The following is a 23,773-nucleotide window of genomic DNA, read 5'->3' on the forward strand; positions in this document are numbered from 1 at the left end:
GGTGGATTGGGCTGTGAGTCCATGTGTTCTAGATCCTACATGGCCATGTGTAAGAAACCTAAGGAGACCTAGTGCTGGAGCCTCTCTGCTAGGAGCTAAAATAAAGATTTTGTTTTAAAACTATGTAACATGGAAAGCAGTGCTTTTGCTACCACTGTTTGTGCTACCACTTATCAAAGGGTGATATTGCAAAGAACTAGTGCAAGTGTCTCTTAGAGGCATCACCTTTGCATTAAGAAAAAGAGTTTGCTCTTTTCTCTGTATTCATTCTCCCTGGAAATGATGGGGAATGCCAAGATTCTAAAGCGGTACCATATTTCCCTTAAGCGGTACCAAAGTTTTGCTTGGGACAGAACAACATTCTTAGTACCCATTTGATCTTAGCAGGATATGTTACTGAGCTGCTAGTGAGTTTTAGGTGGAAGAACAACAATTTCCACAAACAAGCCTGATGGGTTTCTTCCTCAGCAGTATTTTTGAATAAGCCCACAGGCCCTAAGAGGAAACATGATAAAAGCAGAATTCAAAACATTCCTGAGCTGCCATTACTTTCTATATTAAACTTTTGTGCCACCACCACAAATGTGACTGTAATTTACGTGGAATAGGTATGAGATATTCCTCTGGCAGCTTCCCACACACTGCCGATTGTGTACCTTAGTGCTAATTGAAAATAGAAGGACACAAGACCTGCCAAAAAGGAGTTCATCACAAAAATCCCTGATCAGGTTCCCATTTGGACCGTGCCACCCAAGTTAAATCCATCCATCCCCCGATCTGATTGGTCTAGGACAGGTCAGAATGAGATTGTCCCATGAGGTTGCACATGTTGTGTCTGCTGACTCAGCATGCCTGACTCTTGAACAGTTCTCCATTCAGCAGCTCCCAAAGTGGAAGAGTTAGCAAGTGAAATAAAGATTGATGAAAGTGCACCCTGAAGTGTTTGAAAAGGTCAGATGTATATTCAGTGTGCAAAATCAGTTCCCAGAGGTGGTGTACCACAATGACTTTCGCCTACACTGGTCTTTTACCTGCTTTGTACATTCAGGTGCACTATTTGCACACAAGGATTATTACTTTCCAGTCTCCCTTTTATCCCACTTCTCACACTTCAGTTTTTGTTCTAATGCACCAAAATCATTAGTATGGGAAAACTAATGTGCAGATCCAATTGGGCTATGAGCTACAACTGAAGTGCTACAAAAATTTGGAAAACATGTTTGGTCAGAGATTTACAGCAAAACAGAAAAAACTGTGCAGTACTTACAGCTTGTACTGAAAAGCAGAGATAGTTTGAAAGGGCTCTCTTCAGGTCTCTGAGAAACATGGGCTTACATGTAGCCTGGGGCTGTGCCTACACTTGCAAACTTGACTGTTGCGCTGTTATCAGATGTTAGTATAAAGTGTCATTCCTGCTGCTGTGAGGAGGGAGACTGGATAGTTTGCTTCTCAGTTGCATAACCCAGTGATGAAGCTGTCCTTGTTCACTAAGGAACAGTGTGTGTTCTGTGTGTGTGTACTGTGTTATGAGCTGATTTTTGGATGGCTGGAGTGCCATTTGAACCACCACCATGCTTAATAGTTCTGTCACTTCCACTGCTTGGCACTGGCTCAAAACATTTTTGTTCCATTTCACCTTTGGGGCCTACGTTTACATTGATCTATTTCCTCTTAATTACGTTGGTTTGAATCATTTTTTTTAAGTGTTGTGTATGGTTTCACATAGTGCTTTGCTAATTCTGAATTTATTTTTGTGGTATTTTGTTGTGTTCTTTTAAAGTGTGGTAGGCCAGCTTGAGCACTTCCTCACAGGAGGGGGAAGTGAGATGTTAATGCTTTAAGTAACAAATGTGGCAACATGGAGTGAATGCCATAGAAGAAAGGATGCACATTATATTCCTCAAGGCAGCCTTAAAACGACCACAATCCTTGAGAGTTTGCAGTTTAAGAATTAGAGATTGCAACACGCTGATGCTTCCAGTAATTCCATCATTTGTTGCCAGCAGCTCTAACATTATTCAGTGATACCGATCATTCCCCTTGAAAGCATTTAAATGCTTAAACTTTATGCAATTTGGCATATAACCAAGGCATTAAATGACCAAAGGAGATGAATTATCTTCTCCAACAGTTGCTTCCTGCCTTCCCTCTGAACAATTTGTGGTTCCTCCATTCATCTACCATTTCCAAGCATAAAATATATTTGTAGCCTCTGGAACAGCTTTGGTTTCTTTTTGGGTTGTTTTGCTTTCCTGACAGAAGGACTGAGGGCCCTGTCCTATCCAACTTTCCGGCTCTGGTGTAGCCACAATGTAGTCCTGTGGTAAGGGAACACAGGTCTCCACACCTTGATAAGGCCCCAGTGACTGCCCCTCCATCACAGAAAGCAGCGCACACCCCACTGGCACAACTGCATCAGCACTGGAAAATTGGATAGGATTGGGCCCTCAGTTGCCCCTTCCCTCAACAACCTCCTTCATTCCCTTCTTCTCCTTCTTCTACACCAGCTTCCAGCATTTGGTCTGCTTCTTCCTCCTGCAGCTGTGGGGAAATGCCTCTAATTTAAAAGGGGATTGGACAAGTTTCTGGAGGAAAAATCCATTACGGGGTACAAGCCATGATGTGTATGCACAACCTCCTGATTTTAGAAATGGGTTATGTCAGAATGCCAGATGCAAGGGAGGGCACCAGGATGAGGTCTCTTGTTATCTGGTGTGCTCCCTGGGGCATTTGGTGGGCCGCTGTGAGATACAGGAAGCTGGACTAGATGGGCCTATGGCCTGATCCAGTGGGGCTGTTCTTATGATCTTAAGATGGGCAGGTTTTCCCACTTGTGTCTCATTGCTGGCAGGGGCAAACCTAGATTCTGCTCTAGGAAAACATGTGTTTCCTAGAGTACATGTGTGAAGCCATCTTGGAAATGTTTCCAACCACTTCCATCCGCTTGCCAGCTCATTACCAACTTTTTGAAAACAATTTTTAAAAAAACTTATTCAAAGAAACCAGACATCTTCTTTTCTCCAAGGAATTCAGGGGCAGTTCAGGTTTTTGTTTTGTTTTTAAACCATCTTTGAATAACCTTAAAAATAGGTCTTGAACATTGTACAGCATGGCATTTGATATTTGAGAGATTATGCAAGCATTCTGGGAAAGGCATAGGGAAGAGAGTTGGTAGAAAACATCAAGATTTTTAATCTCCTGATTCATCTCACGGTCAATTTCAGTCAGTAGAAATGCCTCCCCAAATTACAAAGCCATTACACATAGGCAGTGGGGAGAGGAAAGCAAGGGTATGTTTCTCCATGATGTGGCTGTGGATAATTTCACCATCAGTGACATTTCACCGCCCTAAGCGTAAAGGATTCTCTAATTGCTATGAACTGCTCAGTAGTCAGTGATTGCTTAAGCAACATTATGGTTTTCTGTTACATAGCTTTCCAACACATAATATCTACATACATCTTGAGACTCAGAATGTTAATTACAGAACAGTCTTGCTAAGCTGCAAAAATTATAATTATGATTATCTCATGCTCTTTTTGATGCCTTCCCAACCTCAGAAGGGACATGATCCCTCAAAAGTTAAGCACTTTTTAGTCCCATTGATTTCAATGGCATAATTAAGCCTGGGTGAACAGAAACCTGACTGAAACAAGAAAGCCCATCAAAGCAAGACTAAAGCAAGACTCCCCTCACACATGCTCTCCATTTCATATGAAAAAATAGGCAACCACAGTGCTTTATATGTAAATGAAGTAGACATGTGAATAAATTCACATGGCTGCCCTGTCACATCTAGCTTGACCCTCAAATTGCAGTCCTAAAATTGTTTGGATGTAAGACCCACTGAAACAGAGCTGTTTTTGAGTAAACATGTTTCAGATAGATGAGGTCCTAGAATGTATTGACAAATTAAAATTTAACACTACACTGGATCCAGATGGCATCCACCCAAGTTTTTTCAAATATGAAATTGTGGATTTTCTGACAAAAATATGTAACTTATCCTTTCAATCAGTCTCCAAGCCAGAGGCCTGGACGGTGGCCAATGTAACACTAATATTTAAAAAGGAATCCATAGGGGATTCAGGAAATTATAGTCTGGTCAGCTTCACAGCTCTTCTGGGTAAACTAGTGGAAAGCATAATTAAAGATAATTTTTTTTATTTTTAAAATTTAATTTATGGCACAAACAATATAAATAATTGTCAGGATTATTTGGCTAAATATCCCTGAGAAATTTACTGTCTGAATAGGGCAAGGCCTTGTTATCTGGGCCTGTGGATATAAACCCATGTAACTGTTTGCAACTATGTCCCATGTGACTCCTATGTAACCAATGAAATGTCAATGAAATGTAAAACTGCTGAGTCACAGTGACCATGCATCTGCAGTGCAAGTAAATGTAAGATGGACTACCAAATTTAATAGTATTTCTTGTGTGCGCGGGGGGGGGGGCGGTTTGCTTGTGGTCCACGACAATTCCAATTTTTGCCTCAGTGGTCCATGGGCTCCTAAAGTTGGGAACCACTGTACTAAACCATCAAACAGGTGGACAGAGGTGATCCAGTTCACACTGTATACTTGGACTTTCCAAAAACTTTTGACAAAATCTTTCACCAAAGGCTCTGAGGAAACTTAGCAGTCATGGAGTACAGCTTCTTTATGGATTAGTAACTGGATAAAGAATGCGATGCGGAGAGTAGAAATAAATAAATGAGAAATTCTCGCAGTGGAGGGAAGTAAAAATCTCCCAAGGATTTTTATTGGGACCACTGCTTTTTAATTTGTTCATGAATGTTTTGTAGTTAGAGGTAAACAGAAGGTGGCCAAGTTTGCAGCTAACATAAAGGTATTCAGGGTGGTAAAAACCAAACCAGATTATGAAATGCTCTGAAATGAACTCCCCGGACTGGGTGAATGGGCAATTATATGATAAATGTGGTTAATTGCCAATAAGTGTAAAGTGATGCACCCTGGGATGAAACGTCTGAACTTCACATATACACTGATGAGGTGTATAGGAAAGAGATCTTGGGGTCATCGTAGAATGAAAACATTGACTCAGTGTGTGGCAGCTGTGAAGAAGACAAATTCCATGCTTAGGATCATTAGTAAAGGGATCAAGAATAAGACTGCTCATATTATAGTGCACCTGTACATATCTATGGTCACATTTGGTACATATATGCAATATAGGGACCAAGTAACCTGTAACCCACATATAAGGGGACATAATCATATAATAATCATAGAAGAAGGCCATAGGGAACCAAAATGCTTGATCTCAGTAAAACTTTTAAACCTCCTAATAAAAGAAGCCTCAGTTTTGCAGACAGCCTTACAGTGTAACTGTTATGGAATCCAGAAGAGATAAGATAGGGCGCTCGAACAAGGCTACCCTAATGAGGGATGAGTACGGGTCTGAAGTTCTGCCAAGATGAAGTCTTCACACCTGCTCTTTTAATGATGTTGGTAGGAATACCTGTCAAAATAATTTTAATTGACTTGATGGATGTGAGTAAGGCTTAACACTGGGTAAATGGTACTATAGCAAATCCTACTGGTCTTTAAAAACTTTTGGGAATTGTGTAATTTTGGCTGAGTTTCAAGGTGAAACCCCACCTGTATGTAAATCACAGCCAGTCAATTGTTTTACCCACTCATTGCCCACCTATTTTCCATCTTTTATGTAAATGATATCTTATCTGTATCCTGTTAGGAGTTAGCCCCATCTCTGATGTCAAATATCAGCCAATGGGAAGTCTAGATTTGAGGACAAAGGACCTAGAATTGTATAAGGGTTCTGGACACCATCAAACCAGGTCCATGCTTTGTAACATGAGTCCAGTGGACCAATTGTATGCAATTCAAATAAAAGCATACAGTAGTTCAAATAAAAGCATGCAGTATCTGAGTACCGAGTCATTCTGAGTTGCTTCCTTCAACCTTGCAATAACACCACAAAAGGATATTGTAGAGCCAAAAAAGTATAAATGAGGACTTCCCAAATTGACAGAAGAGGACCTTCCTTAAGAGGAAAGTCTACATCACTAGTGGCATTTTAGCTTGGAAAGAAAGGCGATTAAGAAATGACATGATTGGGGCATATAAAATTATTCATGGAGTAGAACAAAATTTTCCCCTTCTCTCACAATACTAGAACCAGAGGATCATCTAATCAAACTACCTGTAATTTGTGGGAGATTTAGGATAATCAAAAGAATTTTTTCATACAGTGCATAAATAGTCTGTGGACTTTATTGCCACAAGAGATGATGATGAGCACTAGCTTGAATAGCTTTAAAAGGGGATTGATTAAATTCATAAAGCACCAGTCTGTCAATGGTTTCAGTTCACGATGGCTTCAGCAGCACTATGCCCATGAATACCAGTTGCAGGGGAGCAACTGTGGGAAAGTATTTCTCTCTCTCCTGCTTGTGGATCTCTGAGAGGCAGCTGATGGGCCACTGGGGGAAACAGCATGCTGGACTAGATGGGCCTTGGGCCCAATCCAACAGGGCTTTTCTTATGACATTTGAGAGTCATAACAGGGCAAGTTATTCTCTGTAATAGTGACCTTTCTCATCTGGTTATTGGGTGACGTAAGATGTAAAGTCACTTTGAAAATTGTTTTAAGTGCTTTGTAACAATGCATCTGCAACTATCACATGAGAATGCCTTCCCCACATATTTAAGTCCCAATGTTAGGCAGCAATTTCAAATCTGGAACTTTCAGCAGCAGGCTGAGCTATCTAATAATCAAAGAAAACATTGCCAAGAAGTGTGTGGTGGAAAGAGGGAAAAAAAAACCTGCCTGGATGGTTTAATATTTTACAGCCAGCTTTACTCCACTGAGAAAGGATGTGAGGAGTGAAGCTTCCCTTACAGAGGGCCTGTGAGAATCTGAGCCTATTATTCAAGAGCCAGCGGAACCCCCCAGCCAAGTTTCTGATGGAAGCCTGGCATTTTCCACAGCCCCACCCAACATTCTTTGTTGGCTGGTGCCATTCTGGAAATTATTAGCACAATAGGAAATGGCTGACAGGAGGGGTTTGTTTTGAGAATTACTTTGTTTTCCTTCTCCTCAGTCTCTCACTAGCCCAGTAGGCCTGATTCTCAGGAAAAGGAGGTGCTTGTTCTGGCCCTGAGTCATGTACGCAGAGAAATGCATGCCTTGAATTAGCAGGGTTGATCCCGTTGCAGGCCCATAGTTGATGGGACCCATAGTGCAACCGATAAGGGTTTCCATTCTTCCTCGGGTAGGCCTACAGACTGGAGATCAAAGTGTCCAAGCCTAGGCATGTCTACTCAGAAGTAAGTCCTATTGTGTTCAATGAGACTTACTCCCAGGAAAGTACATAAAAGATTGCAGCCTGTGTGTGCTGAATGGAGTGCATTAAGATAAGTCATTCCTTCTGATGTTGAGCTTGATTTATCTCATTTCTTGTTTGCTTTTTATTTGGACAAGTTTGATGGTAATTTTTTTTCTTTTCTTCAATCCGGAAATTATTTTACTGCCCTCAAGATAACATGTGTCAATATCAGGCCTTGCTAGGTCATAGCAAAGCACATTCTGCAATGTCCCTACCAGTTAAGATTTGAAAAAAAAATAACCGGAGCTATTAAGTCCATCCATGCTCCTTGCAAACATCTCAGATCTTTTGCAAAATGCTTTGTAAAGCCTGAACTGCTAGCGGCCTGAAAAATTTTCCTTTAAAAACTCATATACGAGTTTGTAAGAGTCAACAGAACCCAGTGGTAAAGATTTTCCTGGTTTGGACCACTTCATGTTGCAGGTGGAGGGCATTTTTTTTTAATACACCCATTTTGATTAAACTCTCTGAAAGGGGGGACTGGAAGAGGGAGGAGGTTGAAAAGAGAGATTTCACTTCGATGAGAAGCAGTCCCAGGCTGGGAACTAGGAATCAACCAGACAAGGAATGCTTGGCAACCTTCAGTCTCGAAAGACTATGGTATAAGCCTACAGCACCTGGTATTCCCAGGCGGTCTCCCATCCAAGTACTAACCAGGCCTGGCCCTGCTTAATTTCTGAGATCAGAGAGCTACCAGACAAGGAACAGTGAGGGTTAAGGACTGCAAGCTGAGTATGCTCGGTACTTGCCAGATGGGGGTTGGAGTGGAAGAGCTTTGGAAACAACATGCAGGGAACACAGAAGGCAGCAGCCTTGGAGTGGAGGGAGAAGAGGGCGGGGTGGTGGCAGCCACTCTCGCAGCTGAGCAACTCCTGTTTCTTCGGCTTTAAAAAAAAAAGCACAGACAGGCTCGTGTTCTGCCCAGGGATGTGACTGTATTGCTGCGAGAGGACATCCCGCGTCTCCCCTTTGAGTTCCTGGCACCTCCCTAAAGAGCCGTGCCGCACAGTTTGAATAACACTGTGCTATAGTGTGTTTTTTGCCATCCACTGAGTGCTTGGAACGGAACCCAAGCGAATAATGAGGCTCAACCCTCATTGCAATCCCTCCCATAGCTGTAGCCTGAAGAAATATAATCCATGAAAAGATTTACTATTTGATTCTACTGATTGTATAAACTGGCCCTCACATACATTTGAGAAGAGGTGAGGTGATAACAGCCAATATTTAGCATTTATATAGTGCTTTCTAAGTGTTCAAAGTTCTTCATGTGTATTATCTTGATGTTGTCCTTATAACAACCCTGTAAGAGAAGTATTTTTAATGTAAGCTATTGCAGCTCGGGCTGAGAGGGAGCACCTTGCTCAAGGCCTCCCAGACAGTTCAAGGCATAGGTGAGATTTGAACAAAGTCGTAGTCCTGATTCACAATTCAGTTGGATCCCAATCCTATCCCCCACCGTCTTCTGCTATGCAGCCGAGTGCATGCTGCATGCAGTGGTGGTGGTGCTGGTGGAAGGACACTAGATGGCCTAGGAGAGGGAAGTAAAAATATTTTTTTAAACAAATGTTGTAAAACTTACCCTGGTAATCAGTGGGTCTCTCAGACCTATGCCAGGTATTTTACTGGTACAAGTCTGTGAAGAGGCAGGGGGCCTCAGGCTGGCAAGATGGGGATAACCGGAAGGGGGTGGATAACCGGGATCCACCCCCTCCCACCTTCAAAACGTCTCCTGCCTACCCCACTTCCCACTCCGTTCTGCCCCCTCCACAACTTCACTTGCTCTAGCGCAGCATCCAGGAGCCGCTGCCATGCATGCAGGGCTTCTAGCTGTTCGCCTCGGTGACCCCAAAGTGCACAGCCATGGTGCGCCTTTTGTGACACTACTGTGGCACTTAGAGTGGTGGACCAGGAGTTCTGCCACCATAAGTGCCCAACAGGATTGTTCTGTAAGCCACTTTATTAAACCAGCTCTGGACAAAACTAGTTCTGAACCTGAACTCATTGTTGGGTCTGCATTTTTGGGATGGTTAAATGTAGCCATAGAGGTTATGGGAGCCTCCTGGGAAAGAAGGATTTAGCCCCATGCCCCCATCATGGTCCTGATCTGGGCCTTCACAGCTGCTGTTTACAAACAGCAATAACAACAAAACAAACAAATATGCAGGATCAAGCAACACATTTCAAGTCACATCTAGTTTGGCCTTATTTCAGCTCTCCCGAGAAGCAGATTTTGAGCTCTGTGAAAGCCAAGCTGCTTCATACAAGCAAATTTGCCAACTCTGGCACTTGGGTGTGGTATAGAAGTACAGGTGAAGCCTTCACTAAATATGATGGAATACTATCAAAATATTTAGTCAACATTTGTTTCTGAACTTAATCTATGATGTGAGTTTCAAACAAAAAAAAGCAAATCACTCGTTTTTATCAATGTGCAATAGATTTTTGATAGGCGTGCTTATCTATATCTGAGCTGTTTCTTGATGGAGTGCCATCACTTGTATGCACTGTGAGGAATACTAAGCGATCTACATTTGGGGGGAACGGGACTGTTTGCATGTTAGGCTTTCGAGTTATCATTTTGTGCTAATTTCAGCCCTCTGGTAAAATATTGCAAGATGTACTACAGTATTTCAGTATTGATTTGTATGGATGATTTGTTTGATGTTTTTTCTTTTTACCTGTTGTAATATTCTGTACTTTTTTTTGCAAAGCTTTGTAAGCCACCTTGGCATTTGCTTCAGCTTGGGAAAGGCGGGATATAAATAAATAAATAAATTTGGTCCAGTCACCTACTTTAGGGGACCACAGTGATGCAGGAAGGGATTTTTCAGCGGGAAAAATGCACAGAAATAAATGGTTAAATATTTCCTATTTCCATGCTGTGATCGTGATTCTAATTGGGTTTCCATTTGGCTGCTACTTTAAAGAAAAAAATAACCTCTTTCCGACCATGATGCAGTCAACAACACACAGAAACCTGTGATTCAAGTGAACAGATCATATGATTCTGAGATTGGACAGCCACAAGCACACACATCTTCTGCTGGGCACAGAACCCTTTTCTTTTTCTACTTAAAAAGAAAAGCAAGTTTCTGATTCTTATACTTATAGAGATAGGCTTGCAAGTGTTTGGGCAACACCTGGAGACATCACATCACAAAGAGGGATCTGTACAGGATTTCAAGTGTCTTAAGTGGGGGGGGCAGGTATTCAGTGTCCTGCAGAGCGATATGCAAAGTAAACAAATGTACGCAACTTATGCAGTTCATAAGTAAATGCATAATTTGTACAGGGTTGTGGATTTTTTTTGCACACAATTAAAATGTTTTTAGAGCACTATGCAGACTACCCTGCAGACACCTCTGGTAGTCAACTCAGGATTCTCAAGGAATTTCACACACCCTGGCTGGCTATTGCAGGTCATTCTCAGGTCACTTGTCTTTGCAGCACTACAATACATATCAGTGGTTAACATCCTTGCTATTTTGTTTTTTTCTTGCTTGGTTATGAAACCAACCATGGTTGGTGAAGTCAGTCAAGAGATAAATATTTTACTAGGATCAGTGCCAACACCATCTTATTGGGACAAAGTCCTGCACTGGCTAACCCTTGGTACTCCAGTCTATCTCCGGAAGTTCCGTTGGGTGCTCTCACTTTCACTCAGGGGTTGCCCTGGGTTAGTAGACCTTCTGATGGGCATGGGCCCTCAGCCAATATCCAATCTGACTGATGTCTGAGCCATCCCTGGCTAGGAAAAGCATCAAAGGTTCTTGCCACGACATAAAAGCTAGCGAGTTTAATTTAGCTTATGTTTCTGTGGACTAAAGTCTACCTCATTAACAGAATTTCACCAGGGGTTCTTTAGTTCTATAAACATACAATACTCAGCCTTGTTTGATTCCATACTAGATCACACCAAGGGTCCATCTTGTCAAGCACCTGCAGCTAGGAATGGGAACTCAAGTCAGGTGACTCAAACTTGAGTCACAAAAAAACTGCGGACTTGCGCAGTCTTGAGTCACCTGTGTCAATGACTCCAGTACTGACACAAGTTTGAAGCCATTGACTTCGCACTTGGTTCCCATGCATGCAGACTTGAGTCTGTCTGTGTCTGGGTATGCTTACGTTTTTCATGCTGTGAAAGACCTTGTGAGGCCATCATTCAGACCAGGCAAGCAGCAGGGAAGTTCCAGCCAGGAGGCAGGGAAGGGTTAGTGCACTTTGGTCCCCTCTGGAGGGTTTTCTGAGGCCCGCAGAGGTAGCGTGTCTCTGCATGCTGCCTCTGTGGGCTTCAGAATGGCCGTTTTGGCCAAGAAAATGCTACTTCCAGTTTCCCTGAAGGTCTTCCCTGAGCCTCAGAATGCCTTATATAGCATAAAAAGTCACTTCTGGTTTCCCTTGTGAAACCGGAGCAGCTTTTTTAAAAATCAAAACAGCCATTCTGAAGCCCACAGAGGCAGCGGACGGACGCACACTGCTTCTTTGAGCTTCAGAAAGCCCTCTTGAAGGCTCAGGTGGGGCCAAGTCTGAGTCAACGCAGGTCCAGGGGACCCACAATGAGCCAGATCCATGGATGCACAATCCACAGATATGGATGCCTCAGCTGTACTTCTTTACCCAGCATGTATTTAGTCTGTGGAACTCCTTGTCCCAGGAAGTGGTGATGGCATCTTGCCTAGATGGCTTTAAAAGGCGATTGGACAGGCTTCTGGAGGAAAAGTCCATCACAAGTTACAAGCCATGATGGGTACGGCCTCCTGATTTTAGAAATAGGCTACCTCAGAATGCCAGATGCAAGGGAGGAACCAGAATACAGGTCTCTTGTTTTGTGTCCTCCCTGAGGCATCTGGTGAGCTACTGTGAGATACAGGAAACTGGACTAGATAGTCCTTTGGCCTTATCCAGAGGGACTCTTATGTTCTTATGGTGTGCTGCTGGTGATGGAACCTCTCTTGACAATTGTATTTCAGGAAGAAAAGAATGGACAAGCTACTCCTGAGGACACTTTTCAGGCTCCTTCTATTATCACTGCTTTATAGCTTGAGCCAAGGAAATAGAGGTAAGCTCAACCTATTCTTGATTTATCTTCTGTTTGGGCACAAGCACTGCGGAAAGAGTGTGGTTTGTTGTGACCTGGGCCTAGAAGGGGCGCATATCAGGCTGTGAGTCCCTTAATATGTGGAAAGAAACAAAACTAATAATCCTTAATAGAATTAATAATAATTTTTGAATTAATTATTAATGATAATTAATAATTATTTAATAATTAAGAATTAATAATATTAATAATAATGTAATTTTTTGAAATTTGCTGGAGCTAATCAGAAGCAGAATTAGAGCAGGTCACAGTAAGTTCTTGATTAAACTAGAATGTGGGGGTGGGTGGGAGGGAGGGAGGGAGGGAGAGAGAGAGAGAGAGAGAGAGAGAGAATTTGTATAAGAAATCCTAGGATAGACAGAGATATGTGCCTTCCTAGATGACTAGCTCTCAAGAACTACAACTCCTAGAATTATTCCATTCCTAGTTGCATTTCCTACGAATAGCTAAGAGGAACTAATAGTGTGTGGTAACAGGAGAAGGGGCAAATACTATAATAATTAGGGCACTTGGAATCCTTAGGGACAGTAGTGGGGAAGATGATACAGATTTGTACTAGGCCTAGGGAACTGTGCCTTTAAATTGTGCTTAGATATACCATTGTTTTCAAGACATTAATAAATGAACTGGGGGTAGAATTTTGTGAGCTCCTTCTTGATGCTCTGCGGGAAGGGTGATAATAGTTCCTTACTGCAAGATGAGTAGACGTGTCCCCTTCTTCTCTTCAGTGTAGTCAGAAGCAGCACATGTCTCTTATTGAAAGATTCTGCAAGCAGCAGAACAAGGCAAACTTTACTGTGGGTGTAAACAGAACTGATTTTTTTAAATCCTGAAGTTATAACCTTGTCCTACAGGGTAATGGTTGAAAGTCCAGTTTAAGTATATTGTATAGAGCAGCAGTTCTCAAACTCACTGGGCGTTCGAGAATCACTGGTAAATGCTTGCAGAGGTGGGGACTGAGAGGCGGATGTGCCCTGGCAGCACCACAGCAATTGCAATAGAAACAGAAAACGGGTCATTACCCCTTAAGGGAAGTGACCCAGGAATGGGTGATTCCACAGTGATTGTGACACCATGGGCACCCAGAGGTTTGTCTCCCTATGTGGGGGAGTCAGCAAGCTTTGGAGAGGGTCGAGGAGGCCCCCAGTCTCCCCCAAGCAATTTATCGCTCCGATCTGCAGGTCGGAGTGATAAATTGCTTGGGGGAGCCCCACAAAGGGGGCTGCAGGTTTCCTGGACCCTCTCAAAGGCTTGCAGACCCCTCCAGGCAGGGAGACAAGCTTCAGGGTGCCCATGGTGTCACAATCACTGTGGAATCACCCATTCCTGGGTCACTTCCCTTAAGGGGTAATGACCCGTTTTCTGTTTCTATGGTGGGTCATGACCCACCATTTTGAGCACCAGTGGTAAAGAGCTTTGACATACCTACTTCTTGAAATCAACTTCAGTGTGGAACAAACTGATTCCTGTATGCTATTTGTACTGCCTTTTCTTCTAAAGCACTAGATCCTCAAGAAGGACATTCATTTTGGGTGAAATTAGTTGCATTCCTTCTGATATGAGATGCATACTTTCTGAGTTTTTTTTATTCTATTGCTAAATCAAACAGTGCTGTCCTAATGCTGACTCAGAGCAGGAAAAAATGTAATATAGCAATGAGTTTGTTGTACTTTCTCCTAATCCAGATTACTTCTGATTTAAGTGAATGGAGCAACATTCTTGTGGTATTGTGAGTGAACAGCTCACTTGCCATGGTAATAGTAGAAAATACTGAAGATTACTTTGAACTTCACTGCTGCCACCTGGCTTGACTGCAGTGGGACTGAAAATAGGATCTTGTTCTGTCCACAGTGGTCCAGTCCCCTTCTGTCTCCATTACTAGATAAAGCTGGTTACTTCCAGCTCTGACATGTTACTCTTGTCTTGCAGATAATTACTGTGTGGCTTCCAAGGCCAAAAACTGCACTGAATGTATACGAGTGCACAAGGACTGCTCTTTTTGCACCAGTGAGGTAGGCCTTCCCACTCTCAGCTGCTGACAAGGTCTTTATGAAAAAACATCTTAAAACACTGAATTTAATCTGAGTTGTGGCTATAAGTTCAAAGGTCCCATACCATTTTCTATGCTATATCCCTATGCAGTTTCAGTCCTGTTTGCACAAGTGATATCACTATATAGCTGATGGGATCCTGCCCATTCTGTGACAGATAGGAACTATGCCTTCTAGTGGAGAAGGGCCATAGCTCAATGACGGAGCACATGGTGTGCATGCACAAGGTCCCAGGTTCAATCCCTGATATTTCCAGGTAGGGCTAGGAAAGACCCTTTTCTGAAACTCTGAAGAGCCATAACCAGTCAGTTCAGATAGACTGATTCTGTACAAGGCAGCTTCATATATATGTGATGCTACTGGTTGTAACTTAGAAGTCTGAGCCAATTAGAGCTCAACCCTATGCATGTCTACTCAGAAGTAAGTCCCATTACAGTCAATGGGGCTTACTCCCAGGTAAGTGTGGATAGGATTGCTTGGGGGGCATGGAGGAGGCGGGAGGGAGGCGTTTCTGGGCGGGGGGAGGGCAGGCAATGGGCAGCCCCGGGGGCGGGCACACGGGGAGCCGGGGGCGGGGCTGGGACCCGGCTGTTATGGCGGATCCCAACCCCCGTCCCCGGGGAGAACGGAATGGCTTCAAGCCGCTCCGCTCTCCTCTGTCTTGCGCCACCTCCAGAGGTGGCGCAGGTTCGAGGACACCCATTGGGGCGAGCAGAACTTACCCAGGGGTAAGGGGAAGAGCTTCTCCTTGCCCCTGGCTAAGCCGCTGCAGCCAACTAACCTGCGTTGGATGCAGCACAAGGCTTGCCTGCTTGCCTGCTCCAGCGCAGGTTTGGATTGTGCCCATAGAGAGTAAAGAGCAAGAAATGTAGGACTAAAGCACATTATATTTTGGTCTCTTGGTTGCTGTTACAAACCTACTTCTAAGTTGTGGCTATAGGGAATTGATGTAGATGGAATTCTGAATTTCCCAAGAGGAAATTTCCCCTAACCGAATACTGGGGCAGAGGGTAACTACCTCAAGGCAAATGCTGCATAAAATATTTCAGAATGTATTTCCTAAGCATGTGATGTTGTTTTCCTTTTTCTGTTGCCCCAGACCTTCAAAGAAGCTCGCTGTAATTTCAGAGAAAATTTAATGAAATATGGCTGCAGTGAGGCCAGTATAGTGCATGTGAGAGGAGATGTATTAATGACACAGGTGAGTAGATAGTCAAATGTTTCAATAACTTTCCAGATCTGCCAAATCCTTCATTTGAGTCTTGGAGCAAATTTCTGGTCTAAGACAATGGGCTATTCCTAGGAAAGGGATTTATAAGACATCTTGTTCATTTCCTGCAAGCAGAGCGGCAACATTGCATGTTTGGTTCATCTCTTCTTTGCCAGAAAGGTCTCCTTCTCTGGCCTCCTGAAAACATACTTGAAATATCACAGCTGAATCTTCTCAAGTTCCCTGACTGCATGTTATTATGGGTGTCTCCCATCCCAGGAATTTAAGATCGATAAATCTCTGAAGAGAACACAAGTAACCCCACAGAAGATGGTTATGCGCTTGAGAGCTGGTGAGGATGCTAGCTTTCGCATGGATGTGTTTGAGCCCCTTGAATCTCCTGTAGACCTCTACATCCTCATGGACTTCTCTTATTCCATGTCTGATGATTTGAACAACCTCAAGTCGATGGGCCAGCAACTGGGTGAGAACTAACAACTAAGATCTTGGGAGGACAATAGAGAAAAAGAGACCATGTGTTTTTGTTAACTGTATGCACTTTCAAAAGGCGGTTGGCAAAGATCTGCCCATCAGGATAGAGACCTGCAGCTGAGCAGTATGGGTGTCCTTTCTCTTGCACACTTTCAGATACCTCATTGTATAAATTTCCTCTGTACAATAAATATGATTCTATACCCAGTATCATAGCAAGGGCAAGGCAGAGAGGTGGTCTGCTCTTGGGGTCAAGTACACCCAAGGTGTCAAATGCACCACTGAGCAGTCGGTAGCGAAGGCAGGACCCAAGGGTGGCTGTTCAAAGTGAAGAGTAGACCAGGCTCTCAAAGTGAAGTATAGACCTGGCTTCCCCTGGGGGATCTCAAGTTGGAGGCCAAGTCTATCCATTTCAAGCAGCCCACCCTGGGTGCCCATTACCCTAGCTACTCAACTGTCTGTACAACCTTCAGTTTCACTTCATCTGTGAGACTTTGCTCCACTTCTTCTAACTGATAGTGACCACTGGTCTCATATACTGAAACTATATCTATGGTTCTCTGTGTATGATTCTTCAGATTAACAGAAAGAAGTGCATAGATAGGACATGTTGCTGCTGCTGATTATTTTTATGGTACCACCAATATGTGTGGCACTTTACAGAATAACTTCACCAGAACATATTGGTCTGTGCCCCAATGAGCTCACAACCTCAGTGTGGCCAATGCAAGAGGGAGAAGATAAAAGCGGGGCAGAGGAAGAGAAGAATTAAGGCAAATGCAGTTGCCTGTCCTTAGGTTTCATTTCAATTGGAGGTGAGGACTTAAGGGTAAAGCAAAATGTTTGATGGAAAAGGTGGGTTTGAAGAAAGGCAGAGAAGTGGCACAATGCATGCATTCGGACAAGGAGTTCTGCTTCCATTCTGGAATATCATCTCAGAATTAGGTTGGGTGCAAAATTATTTATGGTGGCTCACCATCAACAGATCCCAACAGATTATTAAGAAAAAAGACTTGCACCTAAATCATAGTTTTCATGTGAAACACTCGGCCAAACTGCACATGATGTTAAATGAGTCAGCATGTATTTTGAGAAGCAGCTGTATGGGGACATGATTTGGATCAGGACCACAGTGCAAAGGTAGCACGTATTTAACCCTTTACCTCCATCCCATTTTTCTGCTTAAAAGTTCTACCTGTCAGAGCTACTTAACTTCTGAAGTGCCATTGTAGCAAATGGCACTTTCAGAATGAAATAGCTGTTTCAAGGGAAGAGGGTTTCATTGGGAAAACAGTACAGAGGTAAATAGTTAAGTGTTCATTTAAACAATTTTTATCCCACCTTTCCCCGCACTGGGGTGCCCTTACATATAAGTAATGTATGTAAGCTTACTTATAAATGTGGCTCACATATAAATAATAAAAACACAATAAAAATACAATAAAACAATGCAAACACTGCAAATAAGATAACACTCTAAAACAGCAGCATAAAATAATAAAAATACAAACCAGCATAGAAACACACAGGCACACTATAATAAAAAAAGTCAAATGAAGCAGAAAACCTCCATACTTCAGTCTCAACTTAAACTGTGGCCCCATACTGCTCCTACTCACAAGTAGACTTATGCCTGTGATTATATGCTAACACATTTATGGCCCAAGCCTATCAGGGTCTTTTCTCATGATCTGTCAGCATAATTCTTGGGCTAACAGCAGGAATGCCAGTCTGCCATTTAGTGGGCTGCAACTGCCTGAGTAAATGGCCAGAGTCCTCCACAGGCAACAGCAGCCCCCTGTCGGTGGCAGGTGACAGTGGTGCTCTTCAACAGCACTGCATACTCTGGGCTGGTGGGGAACAGGATTGGACCCTTAATATCATGCATAGTTTGGCACTGCAGTGAGGTTCCATAGTGGGAAAGTATTTGAATGGAGAACTTAGGTGTACTAGGGCATCTTCTCACTCTTTCTTGTCGTCTTATCTGGCAGCAACCTTCTTGAGGGAATTGACAGACAACTACACCATTGGCTTTGGCAAGTTTGTGGATAAAGTTTCAGCCCCGCAGACAGACATGAGACCTGAGAAGTAAGTGAGGCTGAAAAGTCCAGTGGAGATTCTTAGCAGAGACCTATAAATGATCCATAACCTTCTTTTTCATTGATGCATTAACCATGTAGCAGTGTAGTTAAAGGTTTGCTGTTACTTGCATGTAGCTGCCATGCAGGATCATGATTCAGATGATGGCCAAGACACATAGAGGGTATTTAACTCTTAAAGTGCCATTTATTATAATGATGCCTGCTATTCTAGAATTCATGATATTAAACCTATGTGGCAGATGGCTGGGATCCTTCCTTACCAGATACATATTCCATGCTTTTGATATCAATTTGTTACCAGTTAATAAGTCCTTGCTGTCATTTGGCCTTCATCAGACTGCGTGAGCCCTGGACGGGTGCTGACCGGCCCTTCTCCTTTAAGAACGTTATCCGCCTAACCAACAATGTTGAGAAATTCAGCCGAGAGCTAATGAAGGAAAACATCTCTGGCAACTTGGATGCCCCTGAAGGTGGATTTGATGCCATATTGCAAACAGCTGTTTGCAAGGTAAGCAGAGAATGTGCTGGGTACAGGGCATGCAAGAGTTAGATAAATATGGCCCTTCTTAGCCATTTAGCAAGCAGCAAGACCAATAGGATCAATAGGACCAAGACCAATAGGAAAACCCCGGCCAAACATTTGCTTTAATAGGCGGCAAAAGGCTTTGCTTGTGTTTTGCTAAGAACCTGAATGAGCTTTGGAATCAGATGGGTTTTGTCTAGACTTTGAACTGCAGTTTGCTGCAATTTGAACAGCAGCTGAAGGGCATATGGAGATAACAAGAATTCGCCAGAGACACATTCTGGACTGAAGCAGAACACATAGAAAATTCAGGGAGCTGTACCTTGTCAACAGTTAAGAGATAAAAGCTGAGGAGACAAGATAAGAAAGGAGTGCCCAGCCATTGTCAACATTAGGACAGCAACAGTTGATGAAGTTCACATTCCTCTCAGTTAACGAATCTGGGGGCAATCCTTAGTGAATACAGGCTTTACTAAAGTTACTGTGGGAGGGGTTGTACCAGAAACTACTGCTTTTGGGATACTGTGTGTGGTGTGGGTAGCCATAGTCCCTCTTCAGACCATTTGAATTGCTTCTGGGCTGCTGGCCAGCCTACTTCATCCCTCTGGTAAATGAAATGTCCTTACACTCATGCCTTTCCCTGTGCCTGTAGGATATTGGCTGGCGGGAGGACAGCACTCATCTGCTAGTGTTCTCCACAGAGTCTGCCTTCCATTATGAAGCAGATGGTGCCAATGTCCTTGCTGGAATCATGAGGAGGAATGATGAGCAGTGCCACTTGAATGCAGCAGGCACTTATACCTTCGACACCAAGCAGGATTACCCTTCTGTGCCTACCCTTGTGCGACTTCTGGGACGACGCAACATCATCCCCATATTTGCTGTCACCAACCACTCTTATGACTACTATGAGGTGAAAAGGGCCAGTGGACAAAGAGGGTGTGGGGAGCTTTGAGGGTCTATGAGAAGTGACCAATGGTAGTGTTTTCAGCCACTGGTACTTCAGTTCTAGACTGCAGTCAAGAGAATTAGGCTGCTCATATTTTTGCTGATAGGTGAGAAAGTTCTGTTCTTCTATTGGTAGCGTAGCTGGAGAGGGGTGGAGCACTCAGCCTGCCAGGGAGGTGGGCGAGCGGCCCCTCCCTTCAGAGCCATTCCTGACAGGGGGGGCAAAATGGAGCCATATTGCTCCATTTTGCCCCCCCCACCGGGAATGGCTCCGAAGGGAGGGGCCGCTCGCCCATCTCCCTGCCAGGCTGAGTGCTCCGCCCCCCTCCAGCTATGCCACTGTCTTCTATTTCTCCTGCATCAAATAGGGCCACATTATCAGGCCACAGGAAAAGATTATCCCTCACTGCTGTGTGAAAAGGACTGATGCCTACAAAATTTTTAAATAGTCTTCTGAGAGGGGCTTTACTCAAGTTTTCAGGATCTTATTGATTACCACATTTCAATGGTGATTCTGAGTTTTTAATCGTCTGTATCATGTAGCTCAGTTTGCTCCATAGTGAGGAAATGCAGGCATGATACAGACTCCCCTGCAGAGCATGTAGCATCTTGACGGAATTCAGAGTGGGGGAACAATGCAGGGGGAAAGACTAAAACACCTGTAGCACTTTCTTGATCACATTAGGAAGACCCCCCTACCTGGATGTACAGGCAAAAAAGATGTTAGTAGATCCATCATGGATCTCCAGGTGTAATGTGTAATTTGGTCTTAAGGCACAATTTCTGAACATTCATGGGCTGCAGTGTTGGATTGACCTTCTGTGCAAGCTGGTTTTGAAAATGGGTCGGGTGCTGCAAGTGGTATGGAGTGCCATAGCTCTGTTCATCTAGTGTTATGACAAATGCACTGCCTGCTTGTTAGCTTTTCAGGGCACTGGTGTAAGGCCCTTAGTGGCCCTTCCCACACAACTGGCCATTCCCCATACAGTCATCCTCCCCCTTGCTCAGTACAATCAGTTGGGGAGGCCCTACTCAGAATTGCCTCTTTCAGGGAGGTTAGAATGGAGATAGGGCCTTCCTCAGAGTGGAAGTTTTTGCCATGTCATTGAAATACACATTACACTGGATGACACCCAGTGAAGGTTAACTTCAACTGAATCCCATGGAATTATTTTCCAGATTGTGTCCTATGTCTCAGTATCTCAATTAAACTATAACAGGAAGATAAGGATGTGTTTTCACAGTTATTGTGTTTACAGGACCCTTATATTTGTTCTATCTCTGTTATCCATTTAGGGTGCAATCCTAAGCCCTTATGTCAGTGCTTTCCAGCACTGACATAAGGACAATGCAGCTCTGAGGTAAGGGAACAAACATTCCCTTACTTTGAGGAGGCCTCTGTGAGTGACACCCACATGCAGGATGCAGCACATGTCCCATTGGCACCACTATGCCAGCACTGACATAAGGGGTTAGGATTGCACCCTTAGTGCTCTAATGCAACTCAAACATTTAATTTGTTTGTTGTCTGCTTTTATAGAAACTGCACAAATATTTCCCAATCTCTGAAATTGGGAGGCTCCAAGAAGATTCCTCCAATATTGTAGAATTGATCCGTATGGCTTTTGAGGTAAGCAGAAACATCTGGGATCATGTTATAATCTCTCTAACCAATGATCAGGCGAACATCATAAATAATGTCATCAAAAACTATTGATTTCTTCTAAAAAATAAGCATTTTGAAAACCAACCAAAGATTTCTTAGGGTAACCAAACACACTTGGCACTCCCAGATTGCTGTGGAATGACTTTTTACAAAGTGTCAGGGGCAGCCCAGTCCTATCCCCCATCAGACCATCGCACTCTGAATGCAACACGTGCAGAGCATGCAACACGTGCTCTGGTGGTAGAGGGCAACCAGATGGCCTGGAAGAGGTAAATATTTGATTTTTCTCTGTAAACAGCTTTGTGAATTTTTGTTGAAAAGCATCCTCCCCCAAACTGTCCCTGCCACCATCTTACCTGCTCCATCTGAGAGTCCAGGAGCTTCTATAAGATGTTCAAAAAGGATATAGTGGAGTTGGAAAAGGTGCAAAAGAGAGCAACCAAAATGATTACTGGGCTGGGGCACCTTCCCTAAGAGGAAAGGCTACAATGTTTGGGCCTCTTCAGTCTAGAAAAGAGGCGCCTGAGGGGGGAAATGATTGAGACATACAAAATCATGCAGGGGATGGACAGAGTGGATAGAGAGACACTCTTTTCCCTCTTACATAACACCAGAACCAGGGGACATCCACAAAAGTTGAGTGTTGGGAGAGCTAGGACAGACAGACAGAAGAAAATATTTCTTTACCCAGAGTGTAATTACGTAGTTTGTGGAACTCTTTACCACAGGATGTAGTGATGGCATCTTGCTTAGATGCCTTTAAGAGGGGATTGAACAAATTTCTGGAGGAAAAGTTCGTTACTGGTTACAAGTCACAAGGCTTTCAGGCTGCCAAACTGGGACTAATGGTGGTGGATCAGAAAATCTGTCTCCATAAGCTCTGGATAGGACTGGGTTATAAATCAATTTTTGTTCACTTTTGAGGCCAAAATTAAGCAGCTGTTCTCATCTCACTCTTCTTCCTTTTACAGATGTTATAAGAGCAAAGCTGCAGGCAAGCAGACAGCCTGCATGCTAGGAGGACACAGTCAGAACATTGACAGGATGCTGGACAGTTCCTGCTTCCTGTTAATGTTCTGACTGTGTCTCCCTAGCATGCAGGCTGCCAGGCTGCCTGCCTCCCTACCTGTCACGTTGATCTTATAGCATCTGTAGAAGCAAGAAATATGTTAATGAAGAAAACTGAAGGTAATGGGTTTGGGGGAATGTGGAGACCCTGTAGATAACCACAGATAACTGAAACCACAGATACTGGTTTCACATAAGCCATTGATGTGGGGGGGCATCTTAGGTGATTTTGACTTTATGCACTGACCTTGGAACTTAACCCTCGTATATGATGCAGGCTGACTGTATTGTGTAAAGCCCTTGAACTGCTGCCAATCAATTTTATTGAATTACCTTGAGTTCTACTATTATGAGTGAGAACAAAAAGTGATGGGACATTTCTCTTTTTTTCCAGCGTATTCGTTCCAAGATGGACATCCGAGCTGACTATGCCCCCAAAGCAATTAAAACAGAAATAACTTCCATGAAATATGAAAAGACAGAATCTGGTTCATTTAATGTTGTCCGCGGGGAAGTGGTAAGCCCTGTGCTTCACCTATACGCATTTGTGGAGTGCCTTGTAGCTGGATTTACAGGAAAGAATGCATAGTACTGCAATCTAAGAATGGAAAACCTGTTGCACAAACAATGTGTCCCTGAATGCTTCCTGTATTGTCTTTTAGAACAAGTGTGTGGACTTCAGGAGCTCTCTTTGAACTCTGAATCCTTTACAGAGCAGAGCAGGCTCAAAGGAGGGAAAAACAGTTACTGGGTGTGGCTGTACAAAGGGCATAGCCTGTGCTGCTGACTTTCGGTTTGTTTGATCCTATATCGTCACTGCTAGCTATAATTGCACAGTCAAATACAATCTCAAGACCAGGCCCATTCATGAGCTGAAGAAGAGGATGCCTCAGGCTGCAGTTTTGAGGGGGAGGTGCCCATCTCAACTTACTTCCCTTCACTGCTGCTCCTCCTCCTTCCATTCCCTGGCTTGGTAATCGAAGAGGAGAACAAAGAGGAAGAGGAAACGTGGAGGAGAAGAGAGTGCTGGGCTAGAATATTGGAGATCAGGAGGCGCAGAGGCTGGCACACCATCAGATAAGAAGCGCACCATTGAAGATGCTGCCTCAGGCATCAGGAGGTCTTGGTCTAGCTCTCCACAATTCAGTGCCATTAAGGATGCAATCCTAACCAACTTTCCAGCACTGACATAGCTGTGCCAATGTGGCATGCCCTGCATCCTGCAGTGGGGAGGCA

General features: G+C 43.6%; 1 protein-coding gene across 8 annotated transcripts in view; it reads left to right on the plus strand.

Moving 5' to 3' along the window:
* The window catches only part of ITGB4 (integrin subunit beta 4), an 84,361-nt gene that overhangs the window by 11,671 nt on the left and 48,917 nt on the right, over window positions 1-23,773 (plus strand). For 7 of the 8 annotated variants that reach the window (XM_066618082.1, XM_066618081.1, XM_066618084.1 and 4 more), the window contains exons 2-10: window positions 12,350-12,438; window positions 14,407-14,489; window positions 15,628-15,729; window positions 16,018-16,222; window positions 18,222-18,318; window positions 18,669-18,840; window positions 19,508-19,768; window positions 21,344-21,433; window positions 22,932-23,054. In XM_066618082.1, coding sequence (XP_066474179.1) covers window positions 12,360-12,438; window positions 14,407-14,489; window positions 15,628-15,729; window positions 16,018-16,222; window positions 18,222-18,318; window positions 18,669-18,840; window positions 19,508-19,768; window positions 21,344-21,433; window positions 22,932-23,054 — 1,212 coding nt within the window. In that variant the 5' untranslated portion in view covers window positions 12,350-12,359. Of the gene's footprint in view, window positions 1-12,349; window positions 12,439-14,406; window positions 14,490-15,627; window positions 15,730-16,017; window positions 16,223-18,221; window positions 18,319-18,668; window positions 18,841-19,507; window positions 19,769-21,343; window positions 21,434-22,931; window positions 23,055-23,773 lie in introns of those variants that run through there. The other variant, XM_066618089.1, reaches the window with a different exon arrangement.

The sequence above is a fragment of the Tiliqua scincoides genome, chromosome 2 (genome assembly GCF_035046505.1).
Source record: "Tiliqua scincoides isolate rTilSci1 chromosome 2, rTilSci1.hap2, whole genome shotgun sequence".
NCBI lineage: Eukaryota > Metazoa > Chordata > Lepidosauria > Squamata > Scincidae > Tiliqua > Tiliqua scincoides.